This window comes from Silene latifolia, chromosome 9 (genome assembly GCF_048544455.1).
Source record: "Silene latifolia isolate original U9 population chromosome 9, ASM4854445v1, whole genome shotgun sequence".
Taxonomy (NCBI): Eukaryota; Viridiplantae; Streptophyta; class Magnoliopsida; order Caryophyllales; family Caryophyllaceae; genus Silene; species Silene latifolia.
In genome coordinates this window covers 44,269,769-44,285,623 of record NC_133534.1, presented here as the reverse complement: position 1 = coordinate 44,285,623, position 15,855 = coordinate 44,269,769, and the positions used below count along the sequence as shown (strand labels likewise).

Here is a 15,855-nt window from a genome sequence, read left to right as displayed (position 1 = left end):
GATACATTAGACCAAGTGTATCGCCTTGGGGAGCACCAGTTCTTTTCGTGAAGAAGAAAGATGGGAGTTTGAGGCTATGCATAGATTACAGGGAGCTGAACCGTGTGACGATAAAGAACAAGTATCCTTTGCCAAGGATAGATGACCTGTTTGATCAGCTGAGCGGTGCAACAGTCTTTTCTAAGATTGATTTGAGGTCGGGGTACCATCAGGTGAAGATTAGAGAGGTGGACATACCGAAGACAGCTTTCACGTCAAGGTATGGCCATTATGAGTATGTGGTGATGCCGTTTGGGCTGTCTAATGCGCCGGCAGTGTTTATGGATTTGATGAATAGAATCTTCAGACAGTTCTTGGATCAGTTTGTAGTAGTGTTTATCGATGATATCTTGGTCTACTCTAAGACTAAGGAGGAGCATCAGGAGCATCTGAGGATCGTGTTGCAGACTTTGAGGGATCATGAGTTGTATGCTAAGCTGTCCAAGTGTGAGTTCTGGTTAGAGAAAGTTGCCTTTCTGGGGCATGTAATCTCTAAGGATGGGATAGCTGTGGATCCGGCGAAGATTGAGGTAGTGACAAAGTGGGAAGCACCAAAGAATGTCGCTGAGGTTAGAAGTTTCTTGGGTTTAGCTGGATACTACAGATGGTTCGTGAAAGATTTCTCCAAGATAGCTAGACCGATGACAGCGTTGATGAGGAAAGAGAACAGGTTTCGTTGGGATGAGAGTTGTGAGACGGCGTTCCAAACATTAAAGGAGCGTTTGACCACAGCTCCTGTCCTCGCATTGCCTGAAGGGAGCGAGAATTTCGAGGTTTATACGGATGCCTCGAAGAATGGGTTGGGATGTGTGTTGATGCAGAATGGTAAAGTGATTGTCTATGCTTCTAGGCAGTTGAAGCCTTATGAGGAGAACTACCCTACTCATGATCTGGAGTTGGGTGCAGTGGTGTTTGCTCTCAAGATTTGGAGACATTACCTTTATGGAGCAATCTTTAAGGTATTTTCTGACCACAAGAGTCTTAAGTACATCTTCACACAGAAGGAGTTGAACATGAGACAGAGGAGATGGATGGAGTTGATTGGCGACTACGACATGGAAATCATCTACCATGAAGGGAAGGCCAACGTTGTAGCTGATGCTTTGAGTAGGAAGAGTGTACATTCCTTGTGTACAGCTCTATCTTTGATGAGGCTGAGGGATGAGGTAGCGAGCTTTGGGATACATATGATGCAGAAAGGAGATGCCATGGGTGATATGATAGTACATCTGGAGTTTTATGATGACATTCGAGATAAACAGGCTTTGGATCCTAAGATAGTGGAGTGGAGAGCTGGAGTAGAGAAAGGGACAGTGTCCCGGTTTTCTATTCATACAGATGGTAGTTTGAGGTTTGATGGTAGGTGGTGTGTTCCTAATGATGAGGAGTTGAAAAAGACGATCATGACAGAAGCGCATTGCACACCATATTCAGTTCATCCAGGTGGAGACAAGTTATACAAGGATTTGAAGAAAACGTTTTGGTGGCCTGGGATGAAGAAAGAGACAAATTTGAGTTTGTGTCCGTTGTTTGACCCGCCAAAGAGTTAAAGGGGAACAGAGAAGACCACAAGGTAAGATTCAGTCTTTAGAGGTGCCTGAGTGGAAGTGGGAATCCATTTCCATGGATTTCATTGTGGGTTTGCCTAAGAGTCAACAAGGTAACAACATGATTTGGGTGATAATGGATCGTCTGACCAAGTCAGCTCACTTTGTTCCAATGAAAGATATATGGACTAAGGCACAACTGGATATGGCCTATCGAAAGAACGTGCTTAAGTTACATGGAGTTCCTAAGGACATAGTGTCTGACAGAGATGCGAGGTTTATATCGAGGTTTTGGAAGGAGTTGCAGGAATCGTTGGGAACAGCTTTGAAGATGAGTACAGCATTTCATCCTGCGACAGATGGGCAGACTGAGAGAACAATCAAAACCCTCGAGGATATGTTGCGAGCTTGTGTGATGGATTTTGGGGGTAGCTGGGAGCAGAGGTTGGACTTGATAGAATTTTCTTACAACAACAGCTATCACACCAGTATAGGTATGGCACCGTTTGAGGCTTTGTATGGGAGGAGGTGTAGGAGTCCAACCTGTTGGGACGATAGTCTTTGAGGCAAAGGGTTTTAGGACCAGAGATGGTGCATGAGATGGTGGAACAGATTAAGATGATCAGGGAACGGATGAGAGCAGCCCAGGATCGACAAAAGAGTTATGCAGATCTACATCGTCGGGACATAGAATTTCAAGTTGTGGACAAGGTTCTTCTGAAAGTGTCTCCGATGCGTGGAGTTATGATATTTGGGAAGAAAGGCAAGCTAAGTCAGAAGTTTATAGGGCCATATGAGATCTTAGAGCGAGTTGGGGAAGTTGCTTATCGTTTGGCTTTACCGGCTGCGTTGGAGAGAGTGCATAATGTGTTTCACGTATCGCAGCTGCGGAAGTATGTGAGTGACCCGTCACATGTGTTGGAGGCAGAGAGCTTAGAGCTAGATGAGTCCTTATCATATCTTGAGGTGCCTAAACAGATCCTAGACCGAAAGGTTAGAAAGACCAGGAGTGGTGAGACAGTTTTGCTTAAGATCCTTTGGTCTAACCACGAGACTGAGGAAGCTACATGGGAGGCAGAGGATATCATGAAAGAGCGTTACCCTTTCCTTTTTGATCAGGTATGTATGGTTACGGGGACGTAACCTTGTTTCTTTTAGGGGGGTAGGAGATGATCGCGAGCAGTTTTTAAGAGTTTTATACACCTTTTATATGTTGTGTCGGGATGTTTGTCGGGATAAGTTGGATTAGTATCATGTTTTCTGTTCGGTTGCTGAGTCGGGAATGTTAGGGGAGTACCTTTGTTTAGTAGTGGTTTGAACTTCGGGGACGAAGTTCCTTTTAAGGAGGGAAGATTGTAATACTCCGTATTTATATGTCTTGGGCTACTCTATCGAGTAGCCCTTACTCTGTCGAGTAAGGGCAAGTTGCGAAATAAAATAGTTTCGACTGTTGGGTACTCGATCGAGTAGTCAGGGGTACTCGATCGAGTAGTAGGGGTACTCGATCGAGTACCTTGGGTACTCGATCGAGTGTCCCAGTTTTACGGGAGTTTTTCTCGGGTTTTGTTAATTATGCGATTAAGGTATTTAAACATAATCGTCATTGTCTTAAATCACTTTTACAAAACCTAAAACCTGTTTAAGAAAGAAAGCAGCCACTTCATCTTCCTTATCGCATTCTTAGCAATTCCCGGAGTTCAGACGGTCAGTTCGTGTCGTAGTTCGTATCGTTGAGTTCCTTGCGTCGAGGGTAAGCTTTTAATACAATTTTTATAATATTTTGCTAAGTTTGGTTAAACCCTAATTTAGGGTTTGGGGGTTTTTATGAGTAGTTTGTGATGTGTAGTCTTTATGTGCTATATGATAGGAGAAGGATTCGTAGAAGAGGCGTTTTGATACAAATTTGTAGATACCGTCTCGCTTGTTGTGCTTTCCGGGTAGGATTTCCTACTCGCATTAGTCCCATAATGGGATATTGGTGATGTCTTTGTAGTTAGTTGTTGATATGATGATTGTGATTGTGATTGTGATTATGATTGGTTGTCCGTGGTTCTCGAGATGCGTTCTCGAGTGGTGGGTCACTTGCGGAGTGACTTCACACCCTAGTTTCGCCCTTCGTGGAACCCGCCACGGAAGGGGATGTGCACATTAATGGGACAGGGTTATCGCTCGTACGATGAGCGGGGCTTAGGTGGAACGGCATGCGGTCCCCCACTCGGCGTGGTGGTCCAAAGTGGACGATTAGTATTGAGATGATGGGAGTTGGTGTGTGTGTGTGTGTGTGTGTGTGTGTGTGACAGTTCAGCTGTCTGTGTATCTTATTATTGTTATCTATATTGATTGTGTGATTAGTACTGACCCCGGTGTTGTTTTGTAAACCTGCGGTGATCCATTCGGGGATGGTGAGCAGATATTGAGCAGGTATTGAGATGAGTATTGGGATAGCTGGGATGCCACGACAGATGATAGGAGTCTTCCGCTGTAGCCTTAGTTTATTTTCATTTCAGTTGGACGTCATTTGAGAATATTGTATCGTACTTTGGTTTGGTTTTGAGGATTGTATTTATTCATTAAACTATTTATAATAAACGTCGTTTCTGTTTTGTCTATTTGATTATCATACCTCGGGCGACCGAGATGGTGATGTCTTCATACCCGAGTGGTCCTGGTAAGGCACTTGGAGTATGGGGGTGTTACAGGTACCCTAGTTTGACACAACTTAGAGGTGATTTGTTGGTATCCTCTTAGACTTAGTAGCTTAGAGAAATGATATCTGCAATAGAGTGTGTACCCTTAGATTGCTTCCCTCTTAGATGATTTCCGCCACTTAGATGAGGAAAGTGGCTATTCTTTTGTAGATGCATCCATTGCTTGTTTTGTGTGCTTAATGCTTGGATGTATCGCCATTTTGGCAAGCCCCACCTTGCCTTCCAAGAATGCATCTTACCTCATAGATGTCTTGTTGTGAGTTGAAGGGGTGGAGTGAGACCCGCTAATTGTCTCACATCGGTTATATTATTACTAGGATAGTTTAAATAAAGGTCTAGTTCTAGTCACCTCTTTCCTCGGGACGCGTAAAGGTTCGGTTTGGAGATGTTTGATGTGACTCTTAATTGCGCACATTTAGTCCCCTAATTGAACCCATTTTGCATACTAATATAGCATTTCATGACCATTTTACCCGTCAATTTCTTCCTATTTTGCTTTTCTATTGCATTGTATATGTCTTGTAGGAAAGAAGATAATGAGGCGGAATTCCCTTCTCTCGCGCATATTCAGAAGCTTGTTGACGATTTTGAATGGACTAGTATGAAGAGGAGGCAAGAATGATGATCGAGGATGAAGGAATAAAGAGTATATAGGAGGATCATAAGCTTAAAAGCAAGGAGATGGAACCCTGTCCCATGATCCGTGCGTCCCAAGCTCTGGATGAGCATTTCAGCATAGGATCCGAGCGTCCCACAGCCAATCCGAGCGGATTCCCTTACAGGATCAACCATGCTTCAAGCCAGGATGCAATGATCTTCTTAGGAGTTGCTACATGATCCGCGCATTTCCCTTGGGACTTGCAAAGCTCTATTCAACACTTAAGCATTGTTATTTACTAATCTACCCTTACTTAACCTAATGATGTACCACTATATATACTCCATTGTATTACCTAGCTAAGGGCCAAGTTCCCTTAGGTGAAAGAGAGTCCTCTTAGATTAGATTAGGAGTAGATAAGAATAGATTATCCTTTAATCATTCCACAAAATTACACATTAATCTTTCCTTAATTATTGTTCAAGTTTATTATTTGGTAATTCAAGTTTATTATTGGGTAATTGAAGATTATTAGGTTATTATTGGAGAATTGACAACTCTTCATCAATTAATCAAGTTTTCTTCTATTATTCTTTCCTTTCCAATTGTTCATCTTATGTTTGGTATAATTCATTTACTCTTTACTCTTTATTGCTTATTTCTTCACTCCTTTATCATGTTAGTACTTGTTGTGATGATTGACACCATTGATAACAAGTTTCCCATGATAATAAGTGAGTAGTTACTTAACTAGGATTAAGGGGGGATTAGGGGAACTATAACATGGGGGTAGATCCATACTTAATCTAATATGTTATCTTATGATTGCTTGGTTGTTGTAATGTCAACCTATGCACATGTTATGTTTGATGAAATGCTAAACTATTAAACCTTGCATTTTTTACCCATCTCTTATCTATTCAACAAGACTTGTAAGATATAAACCAACTCGAGTCTTGTTAGACCATGCATAGAAGTGAATAGGAAGAAAGTAAGTCGACTTGTAGGTGTTGTACAATCTAGACGACTCGGCTCCGGGACCTAAATCTTCTTATGAACCGTAAGATATAAACTAACTCGGTTCCTCTACAACATTAGTTGCTTGTAACTATGGAAACATGTTTGTATGATCACCATCATGAATCCCCTATGAACCCATGACATCCTAGTATCCTTTATTACTTTTTTACATCTTTATTTGTCTTATTGCTCGTTTTACTTTATTGGTTCTATTAGTTTAGACTCATCAACTTCAAACCCCAACAATCGTGACACTAGCATAAATTGAGATAGATAGACTTAGAACCCAAAGCACACCGTCCCGTGGATCGACCTCGACTTAACCACTAACTAGTTGTTTGTTGAGAAATATAAATGTGTTTGATTGGGCATGTGACGACCGCGTTGACCCATCAAAATGGATTTGATGAGTAGTATTTTAGTCGCTTTTTACTCCGAATTTATATCTTATTCCGACTCGATTTTTGCGTGCTTAATTGATTATAAAGCTCTTTCTAATAACTAATTTATAATAATTAGTCGTATTGGTTATACTTAATGATTAGTTGAATTTTATTAATATTAGTATTTAATAGCTCAATTCTATTTATCGCGAATAAATATATTTTTATGTCGGAATTTAGTTCTAAAGCTCATTTTATTTGTTAATTAGTAATTATTAAGTTTAATTATAAATAATTTAAATGCTATAATATTTCGAGAATTAGTTACTGCTTTTGTTTATTTAATTTTTATAGGTCCGAGTTCGTGAGAGAAAATAAGACGGAAGACTCGATGAGCGCGTGTGTGAGATGGGTATGACTGTCAAAGTGGCAAATTGGAATAACCGAGGTCTAAAATAAAGGTCAAAGTTTGACCTTGATCCATCTTCATCCCCAACATCGACATCACCATTAAGCAACAACTCGTCATCTACATACAACGAGCATCAGCCCAGAATCCACCTCGAATAATCCGACATCGGAGGTCCTCAATTCGCACAACCAATTCGTCCACCACCTACATCTCGCCTGAACAGGACACCTTCATTCATCACCATCAGACCACCATTTTCACACACTCCACCATCCCACCATTTTCGTCCTTCATCTCTCCCACCATCAAACTCGTCAACAACTCACCTGTATCAATCAACAAACGACGACCAACCACCATCATCTCCACTTTCGTCATCACCATGACATGCCTTCATTATCATCCACCATCATTAAACAACGACACCAATAGACCACCGAGCCCTGCCTTCCTCTGTGCAACCACTACTCACCTTCACCTTTCACTCCACCTACACACAAACACCTGCAACCATCATACCCATCATCCCTTTCACTCCTCCCGTCACCAACTTACCACATTCATCACCATCGTCACTCATTTCATCCTCACCAATCACCATTGCCACCCTCTTCTTTGAAAACCCGAAACTCGAAATCGAAGTTCGTCAAACTGAACCACCGTGCACCCCCAGTCACGGACGCCATCTGCTCCGACCAAGTTTCGCGCCAACAGCCCTCACTTAAGTCGAACAATCGTCGTATTCGAACCCAGAATCGATTTCCAGTTTAATTCGTTATAATTGCATCCCCAGCCGGGTACCCGTCTGCCGCCTACCCTACCGGCTGGGAGAACACCAAAATTACCCTTCATTTCTCAGAAAACTCCCAGCCGGCCTTGTCACCGGTTGCCGGCCAACCGGCTCGCAACAGAAATCGCATCAAATCTGCTCTCCCAGACGGTCCACCGACCGCCGACCCCTCCACCGGCTCAGAGCACATCAAAACTCGCCCTTTTCTTCCAGAGTCTTCCCAGCCGGTGCCATCACCGAGGGCCGGCGGGCCGGCTGGGGCACCTTGCTGTGTCTTGCCCTTTTTGTTTTTCCCTTTTGTTTTGCTTTATTTGTATGAGCGTTAATCCCGTTCCCAATTTTTCTTTGTGTGTGTTTGTATCTTTGATTAGGTGAGCTTTAGTAGATTAATTTTAATATTATTATTATTATTATTATTATTAGATTATTATTAGTTGTATTAGTAGTAAATTATTAGACTAGTATAAAAGTGGACACTCTTCTACATATTAGACACCATACTTTAGACACTACCAATTAGTTAGCTTAGCTTATTTTTCCTCTCAAACATTGTAGACCCTAATATTTCCTCTCTCATTTTTATTCAATAAAATTTGTAATCTTTCCTTAATTTTAGTTTAATTGCTCTCTATTTTATCCAAGTTCATCTCTTTTCATTAGTTTACATTTAATCTTTGGGTTGTAATTTGAAGATAAGAAGAAATTCATCTTCCATTGTTATCCAAGCTTGTTCCTTTCCTCTTTGTTGGTATTATTCTCATCTATTGTTTACATTACTTTCATTAGTTTACATTTCTCATATTGTTTAATTATTATTCATCTAAAGTTTCGATCTTTATCATGTTTACCATGTTTGATTGTATTTTGTTGGAAATTGTTGGTGATTTCTCATCCATGAACATGTGTGAGTAGTCTCATCTAGAGTCATGGGGGATCTTGGGTCATTAATGGGTGTAAAATTGGGTTATTAACATTTGGAATTAGGTGATTACTTGGTATTTACTTTCATGCATATGAAGTGCTCGATGAAATGTTTGAACGAAAGTTTGAGTCTTTCATTAGCTCGTTTAACTTATCTTGGTGCATTATGCTATTGGATGGTCTTTATGCTATGATTAGTAGATCGATCGGTCTTGTTCTCATTCATATTAAGTGTTCGTAAAATCGTTTGAATGAAAGTTTGAACCTTTCTTTGACATGTTTGACTTGTCTTAGTGCTTATGCAATTGGAAGGTCTATATGCCATGTTAGTGTTGAGTTCACCTTAATTAAGTGACAACTTGTTAATGAACTTAAGGTGACTAGGAAATTAGTCTTAATTCCTTGACCATTGTCATCATCCATATCTTGTTTTAATCTTGTTTTATGCCCTCCTACCCAAGTGAACCCGAAGACTCTAGTTCTCCCATCAATTGAATACAACTCCATTTAGTTTAATTTTATTTAACTCGTTTGCATCTTAGTTTACAATTAATCAACCTCTTACATTTGTTTGACTAAACTAAAGACTTAAACAAACCAAGTATCTAACCCCCGCCATCTTTGTGTTCGACCCCGATTAAATACTACTTTTTAATTGGGTTTTATAAATTACTTTTGATAAGGGTGTGACGACTTTACCCTACTATCAAAATGACGCCGTTGTCGGGGAGGGCGTTAGGTTATGATTAGCTAGTTAAAGTCTTAGCTTTAGTGATTTGATGATTTTGATGATTTTCGTGAATAAGCGTTGTTAAAGGGCCGTTGTGGTTGCGTGTATTTGTAGTAGTGGTTGTTTGCTTTAGTAGTTGTGTGTTTCTTGTAGAGTGTGTGATTTTTGCATTACCCTAGTGTGTAAAAGCACTAGGAGTCTTACGGTTTGTCAAGTGCATGCCTAGGAGGAACCATCAAGCTTTGCTCTTTGACTCCGACCCCGAAAGGCGTTTTCGAGCCTTAAGGAATAGGACTATTGCAAGAGTTAGAACCGCCACTCAAGCCACTTCAAACCAAGCAAATTCATCCACCCAACCTACTATTGAAGACACACCACCACAACAACCAAACGATATCATTGATTCTCCACTAGAAAATCCTTTCCACAATTTCCAAATCCCAATTACACCACCTCAAACACCACCCCCTCAAATACTAAACCCACCACCTCCAATGGCTTTACGAGGCCACAATCGTCCTAACCACAATGATGCTTGTGACCCAATTAATTTCGGCACCTTGGCTCCCAACAACTTTGAGATGCACCCCGCCCAAGTAGGGTTGATTGAAAGAGACTTATTCGGGGGACAAATTGAAGAAGATGCTCATTGTAATACCCGTCCTTTTAGGGATCCGTTGACCGATGTTGACTGACCTTAGACATCGATCTTGACCTTGGGAAACTTTACGAGTTATGACTTGTGACGTGGTGAGCTTTGGTTTGTGTGGTACTCGATCTAGCTGAGGCTACTCAATCGAGTAGCTTGGGAGCTCGATCGAGTAGAGGTCACTTGATCGAGTAAGTTAGTTACTCGATCGAGTAACAGGTTTGCAGCGGGGATTTATAAATCGTCAATCGTGAAATCCCAAATCATTTCCCCACTTCTTTTTCCTAAACCTAGATGCCGTCACCTCCTTTCTCCTTCACTATAATCCCTTTCCTTGAGGCCTTGGAGGATGCTTACACCATGGGGATGGGATGCTTGAGTCGGGTAGCAGTCTTGGGGCTGGATTACTTTGTATAGGTATGTTATCGTCATCATCATCGTCATCGTTGTTTTCAGTTAGGTTTGTAGTAATAGTAATGGATGGTTGTAATATTTGTATAGGTGGTTTGCTTGATTGACTGGTATCTTGTGGTCGGACGCGGTATCGCTGCGGTTTGCTAAAGGTAGGTTTGCCTACTCAGTACTGTTGATTGTCTAGAGTGTATGTTGATGTTGTTTGGTTGGTGTAGAGTCGGTATTGCTGATTGGTTGTGGTAATTGTTAATGTTGTGTTGGCATAGTAGTCGGTGTTCATTGTTGTACAGCTGATTGTGATTGTTTGTCTGTGATTCTCGAGGTGCGCCCTCGGCTGAGTGGAGTCACTTGCGGGAGTGGCTTCACGCCCGTAGTTCGCCCTCCGTGGAACCCGCCACGTGAGGGGATGTGCACATTAAGGAACATGGGTTTATTGCTCGGATTAGATGTGCGGGGCTTAGGTGGGAACGGCTGCGGTCCCCCACTGGCGGTGTGGATTACTGGGTGCGATTGGTAATCTGGCAGGACTGGACCTTCGGGCAGACAGAGGTGTGTGGTTGGTTGGAGGAGGTGTGGTGTGTGTGCTGTTGTACTTGTGTTGTGTCTTCTTCTGTATATCTGTTATCTTAGTCACTGACCTTGTGTGGTTTTGTTGTGCTGTCTGTTTCTGTTGTGTCTGCCGTGATCCTCTATGGTGAGCAGTCAGTCTTAGCAGGTTGTTGTTTGGATCATAGTTGGGTGCTTGGAGGGACGAGTCTATCACGAGTCACGACAGAAGTAGTTCATATAGCAGATTGTGGTTTTGAGTTGTATCTTTGTAGCGTCTGTTGGTTTGTAAATCACTTGTAATATAACTTAAACGTTCTTTTATCGACATTTGATTATTACTGTCCTCGGGCAACCGAGATGGTAACGCCCTTATCTACTAGGGAAGGTCTTATTAAGGCTCCTTGGTAGATGGGGATGTTACACTCATGCTCATCTAAGAAAGTTCAAGAGAAAAGTCTCTATGATGAAAAAGAAAGGGGTATCCGAAGATACACTAAGGATGATGTTGTTCCCATTCTCCTTGACGGGTAAGGCGGACCGATGGTTGAATGTTCACCCTCTGGACACATTCACAACTTGGGACGCTTTAGCCAAGGCATTCATGGCCAAGTACTATCCATCATCCAAGACCGCCATGCTTCGAAATGAAATCCACACTTTCCAACAAGAGGATGGAGAATCCTTGGGTGAAGCATGGGATAGATATCAAGATCTTATCACTAGTTGCCCTCACCATGGGATTCCGGATTGGTATGTCACCCAAACCTTCTTCCAAACCTTGTTGCCAAGAACAAAAGAAATGGTGAATGCCTCCGCGGGAGGGGATTCGATCATTTGGTTGATGAGGAGGGCATGACTCTAATCAAGAAAATGGTGGACTCCGAGGCAAACTACGGCACAAGAGTGAATATCTTGAGAAGAAATAAGCACCCTCCCGAATTCTTAGTGAATGTGGAGACTAATGCTAAGCTTGATATACTCACCAAAAAGCTTGAAGAGTTGAGTAAGAAGAAGCAAGTGAGCCAAGTAAATCAAACTACCACTTCTCATGAACCATCCATGGAGGAAGTGACGCAAAGATCAACATGTGAGTCATGTGGAGGGATGGGTCACACTTATGAAGTATGTGCAAATAACCATCATAACAACTTTGATGGGAACAATGTGCAAGAGGTGAATGCTTTTCAAGCATTTAACAATTTCTCCAACCGTCCACCTAGGCCCTTATTCATCAATAACCAAGGATCAAACCAAAGCTTTGCCAACCAACCTCAAGCATACCAAGATTATGGGGGTAACCAAGGTAATCAAAACTTTTACCAAGGAAACCAAGCCAACCAAGGGTTTGGTCAAGGATTTAATCAATGGAACAACAACAATGGGTTCAATGAAGGATACAACAATAACCAAAGGTACAACCAAGGGCAAAATCACGGGTTTAGCCAAGGTTACCAAGTGAACAACCAAACTTCCAACTTTAGAGATCAAGGATATGATTTTCCTCTTCCAATTTCCAACCAACCTTTCAACCAAGAGCCACCACCCTAAGCAAGTAATACCATGGAAGTTGCTAAATATGACAACTTGGTGAAGTTGATAGGGGATTTGGCAAGTAATACCCAACAACAAATCAAGAATCTTGAAGCTAAGGTGGCTTCTCAAGCTCTCATAAATCCTCAAAGACCACCGGGTGGATTTCTAAGACAAGGGCAAAATGCAAGGGACCCTATGAAGGGAAAGGAAGTAAATGCTATCATGGTTGGAGTTGAAGAGGAAAGAGAAGAGTCATTTGGTTTGCCAAGTCAAGAGGAGTTATCATACACTACTCCCTTTTCCATGGCTATGGAAACATTCCAAGAAGTTGACCATGCGCCCGAAAAAGAGAGAATGAGAGGCTATGTGCTTGAGCAAATAATGACAATTCATGGTGCAAGCTTGGATGTTGAAGTCGACCCGGATAAAGGAGAGATGGTTATGACTACACCAACCACTATGAGTGAAGAATTTGTGCTTGAAGAAATTGTGGAAGCACCAAATGTGATGGTAGAAGTTGAGAGGAGCCCGGAAAAAGAAGAGATGATCATAGTGTAAGAACACTCTTTGTCCAATCAAAAAGGGGCCAATGATACTTCAAGGTATGATAAATTTATGGACTTGGTAATGAAAATGGAGACCTCCAATCCACCTTTGGTGGAGATGCCTTATTACTCCAAATTCCTTGAAGAAGTCATTTTTAGAAGAGTGGACATTAGTAGCCATGAGCTTGATGCCTCAAGTAAGGAGTGCAATGTGGTCAAATCAAAAGAATTCACCGTCAAACTTGATGACCCTAGGAGTTTCTCAATTCCATGTACCGTTGGTGACCAAAAGGTGGATAGTGCCTTGTGTGACTTAGGGACAAGTGTGAGTGTCATACCACTTGCCCTTGTTAAGAGGTTGAATATTTTAAGCTTAGCCCGCACTTCCATTACAATCAAACTTGCCGACGGGACAATCAAATCTCCAATTGGGATTCTCAAGGATATCATGGTACAAATTGGTAAGCTTTCAATTCCTACCGATTTTGTTGTGTTGGACATCCCTATGGGAAGACGCTCTCGTGTCATTCTTGGTAGGCCATTCTTGGCCATGGGAGGAGCTACCATAGATGTCAAAGAGGGACTATTGTCATTCAAAGTCGGGAAGGAAAAAGTTGAATTCAAGCTACCACATGCTTCAAAGAAAACCGTAATCAAGAAATGAAGGACAAAAATGACAACATCATGAACCTCAATGTTGAGATGCTTGATGACCTCCTAACCCAAGAGACCCCAAAGAAAATTGATGCAGTGATGATGATTGACGATGACAAAGGTGAGAGGGAGTTGGACCTCGGGGTTAGAGATACTCACCCTGATATCCTCCCTTCCGAGTTTGTTCCATGCACCGATTTTCCCCCCAAGAAAGTGCCCAAATCCGAAAAGAAGAAACCAAAAAGATGGTGGAAGAGATCGAAAGGAAAGAGGGTATGTGACACTAGTGTTGACGAAGACAAGCAAAGGCTCGAGGAAGAGGTGGACCGAAAATGGCAAGAGGTTCAACATGCCATGTGTAGGTTACATGATGTGATGACAAGGGTGAAAGGTGTAGATACCCAGTATCTGCACCTCCCAAAAACCACCCGATGATGATAGGACTATAACGTGTTTTTTATATGCGTGCATGGATTGGCTATACATTAGACGGTTTAATGAACTACTCGGATATGAAAAATGATTTCATAAATGGTTTTTTAACTTCATTTGCATTAAAATAACACTATTTAGAGTTAAAACCGTCTTCAGACCCAAAACCGACTCAGAAACCCGCAACTCGAGTCAACCCGAGTCAACCCAAGTCTCGAATGTCAAAAATAATGCCATGAATGTCTTTATCATGTCATTTCCATTAAAATGACCCTAATTAGAGTCAAAACCGACACCGAGCAAAAAACCGACTCGAAATTCAAATCCCGACTCACACGGGTCAAACCCGAGTCAAAAACACGAATTACCTACCCCAAGTAACACCAAAATCATCTTATTAGATTCCCATATTGTTACACGACATCTCATTTCAATACCACAAACCAAACAATGGATGGAGAATTGGCCACGTCAAAATTGAAAAGGACAATACACCCATTTCCATCACAAGGTAGCTCGCGCCTCTTTGGGGTGTCTCCTTAGCCTCCAAGAAAACTCAACCGACCTACCATCCCACATTTCTCTATAAATACCCACCATCACACACCATAATCCTCACGCGAGCGTCCGCCCCTTCACCTCTCTATTAAACTTCTAGACCCGACTTCCTAAGTCACAAAATTGACACGTGTTTACGACCTACCGATCGTAAACACAAGCCTTACACATTTTGTTTGGTACCGTCGCCGTGCATTCGACCGACCTATTCGACCAACTCAACATTAATCAACATGTTTTTCAACAACATATTTTCAACTCATTTTCAAAACAAAATCCTTTTTTAAGGCACTCTTTTAAACTTCTTTGATCGTGAGTAGTCGCTACGAGAAAACCGTCTCTAAAATCGTCTACGTCGCAAAGATCAATACACGTAAGTTTGAGGGTGTATTCAACTCATTTATTTCATATCTTTACTGTTTTCATAACTTTATAAACATGAACAATGCATAACACGATTCAAATATGGGTTAGATGAGCCAAAACCGGGTTTTAGCCTGAGACAGAAGCCCTTTGCTATGCAAAGAGGCTCACGCCTCAATGGGGTTCTCGGGTCAGATTCAAACGTGTTTGAGTTCGTCTTTCCTTCAACACTTCCTTTTATTTTTACTTCTTTTCTTTTACGGTTTTTACCGTGTTAATTCATTTTTATGGCAAATACTTTAACCATAAATTATAATCACCCTTGGTTCCATATACCATGACGGTTTAATCCGTGACTCGGTGATATTAATTGGTTAATTACATTTTAAAGGAAATTCTTTTCTTTTATTTACCATTGTAATTCATTTTTATGATAAACATATTTTGACCATTACAAAAATCATCCTTGGTTCTTTGTACCATGACGGTTTATTCCGTGACTCGGTGATATTGTTGGTTAATTACATTTTAATGGGTATTTTAACCCCCTTTTATTTTATTTACCATTTTTATCATTTATTTACATTTGCAAACATATTAGTCATAATTCATAATCATCCTTGGTTCTTTATACCATGTCGGTTTAATCCGAGTACGATGACAAACTTGACTAATTAAAAATAATTGAACTTAACATAATTAGTTCAAATCAAACATTTTCCTTTTACACATTTTATTATGCTTTTCAAACTTGCAAATCCGACAACGAATATTACTAACATAATAGTAATTATTCCGAGTCATGCAAATCATACTTGCAAATCATTCATTACAAAAACGGTTTTAAACAACCTTTTTAACAACCAGGAGGCACCTCTTGGCTCGCCCCATGGCTCGCGCCCCAAGAGCCTGCCTATTTCCATCTTTCAAAACCTGAGCAGACCCCTTCCCTCGCCAATAAGCTCGCGCCCCAATTGGGCTGCCTGGCACTGTTCTGTCTCATTTTGGTA

The 15,855-nt window shown here is 41.4% G+C and overlaps 1 protein-coding gene, 1 non-coding gene and 1 pseudogene across 2 annotated transcripts; 2 read left to right on the top strand and 1 right to left on the bottom strand.

Moving 5' to 3' along the window:
- LOC141600952 (uncharacterized) overlaps positions 1–9,843 on the top strand; it is a 53,537-nt pseudogene extending 43,694 nt beyond the window's left edge.
- Positions 9,844–11,394: 1,551 nt separating this feature from the next.
- LOC141603255 (small nucleolar RNA R71) lies at positions 11,395–11,501 on the bottom strand. Its single transcript, XR_012525145.1, has one exon. It is a non-coding gene; the product is annotated as a small nucleolar RNA R71 (small nucleolar RNA).
- A 1,425-nt stretch (positions 11,502–12,926) lies between these two features.
- Positions 12,927–13,502, top strand: LOC141600951 (uncharacterized). Its single transcript, XM_074421208.1, has one exon. The coding sequence runs from the start codon at positions 12,927–12,929 to the stop codon at positions 13,500–13,502; it is 576 nt and encodes a 191-aa protein (XP_074277309.1).
- The last annotated feature ends 2,353 nt before the right edge of the window (positions 13,503–15,855 follow it).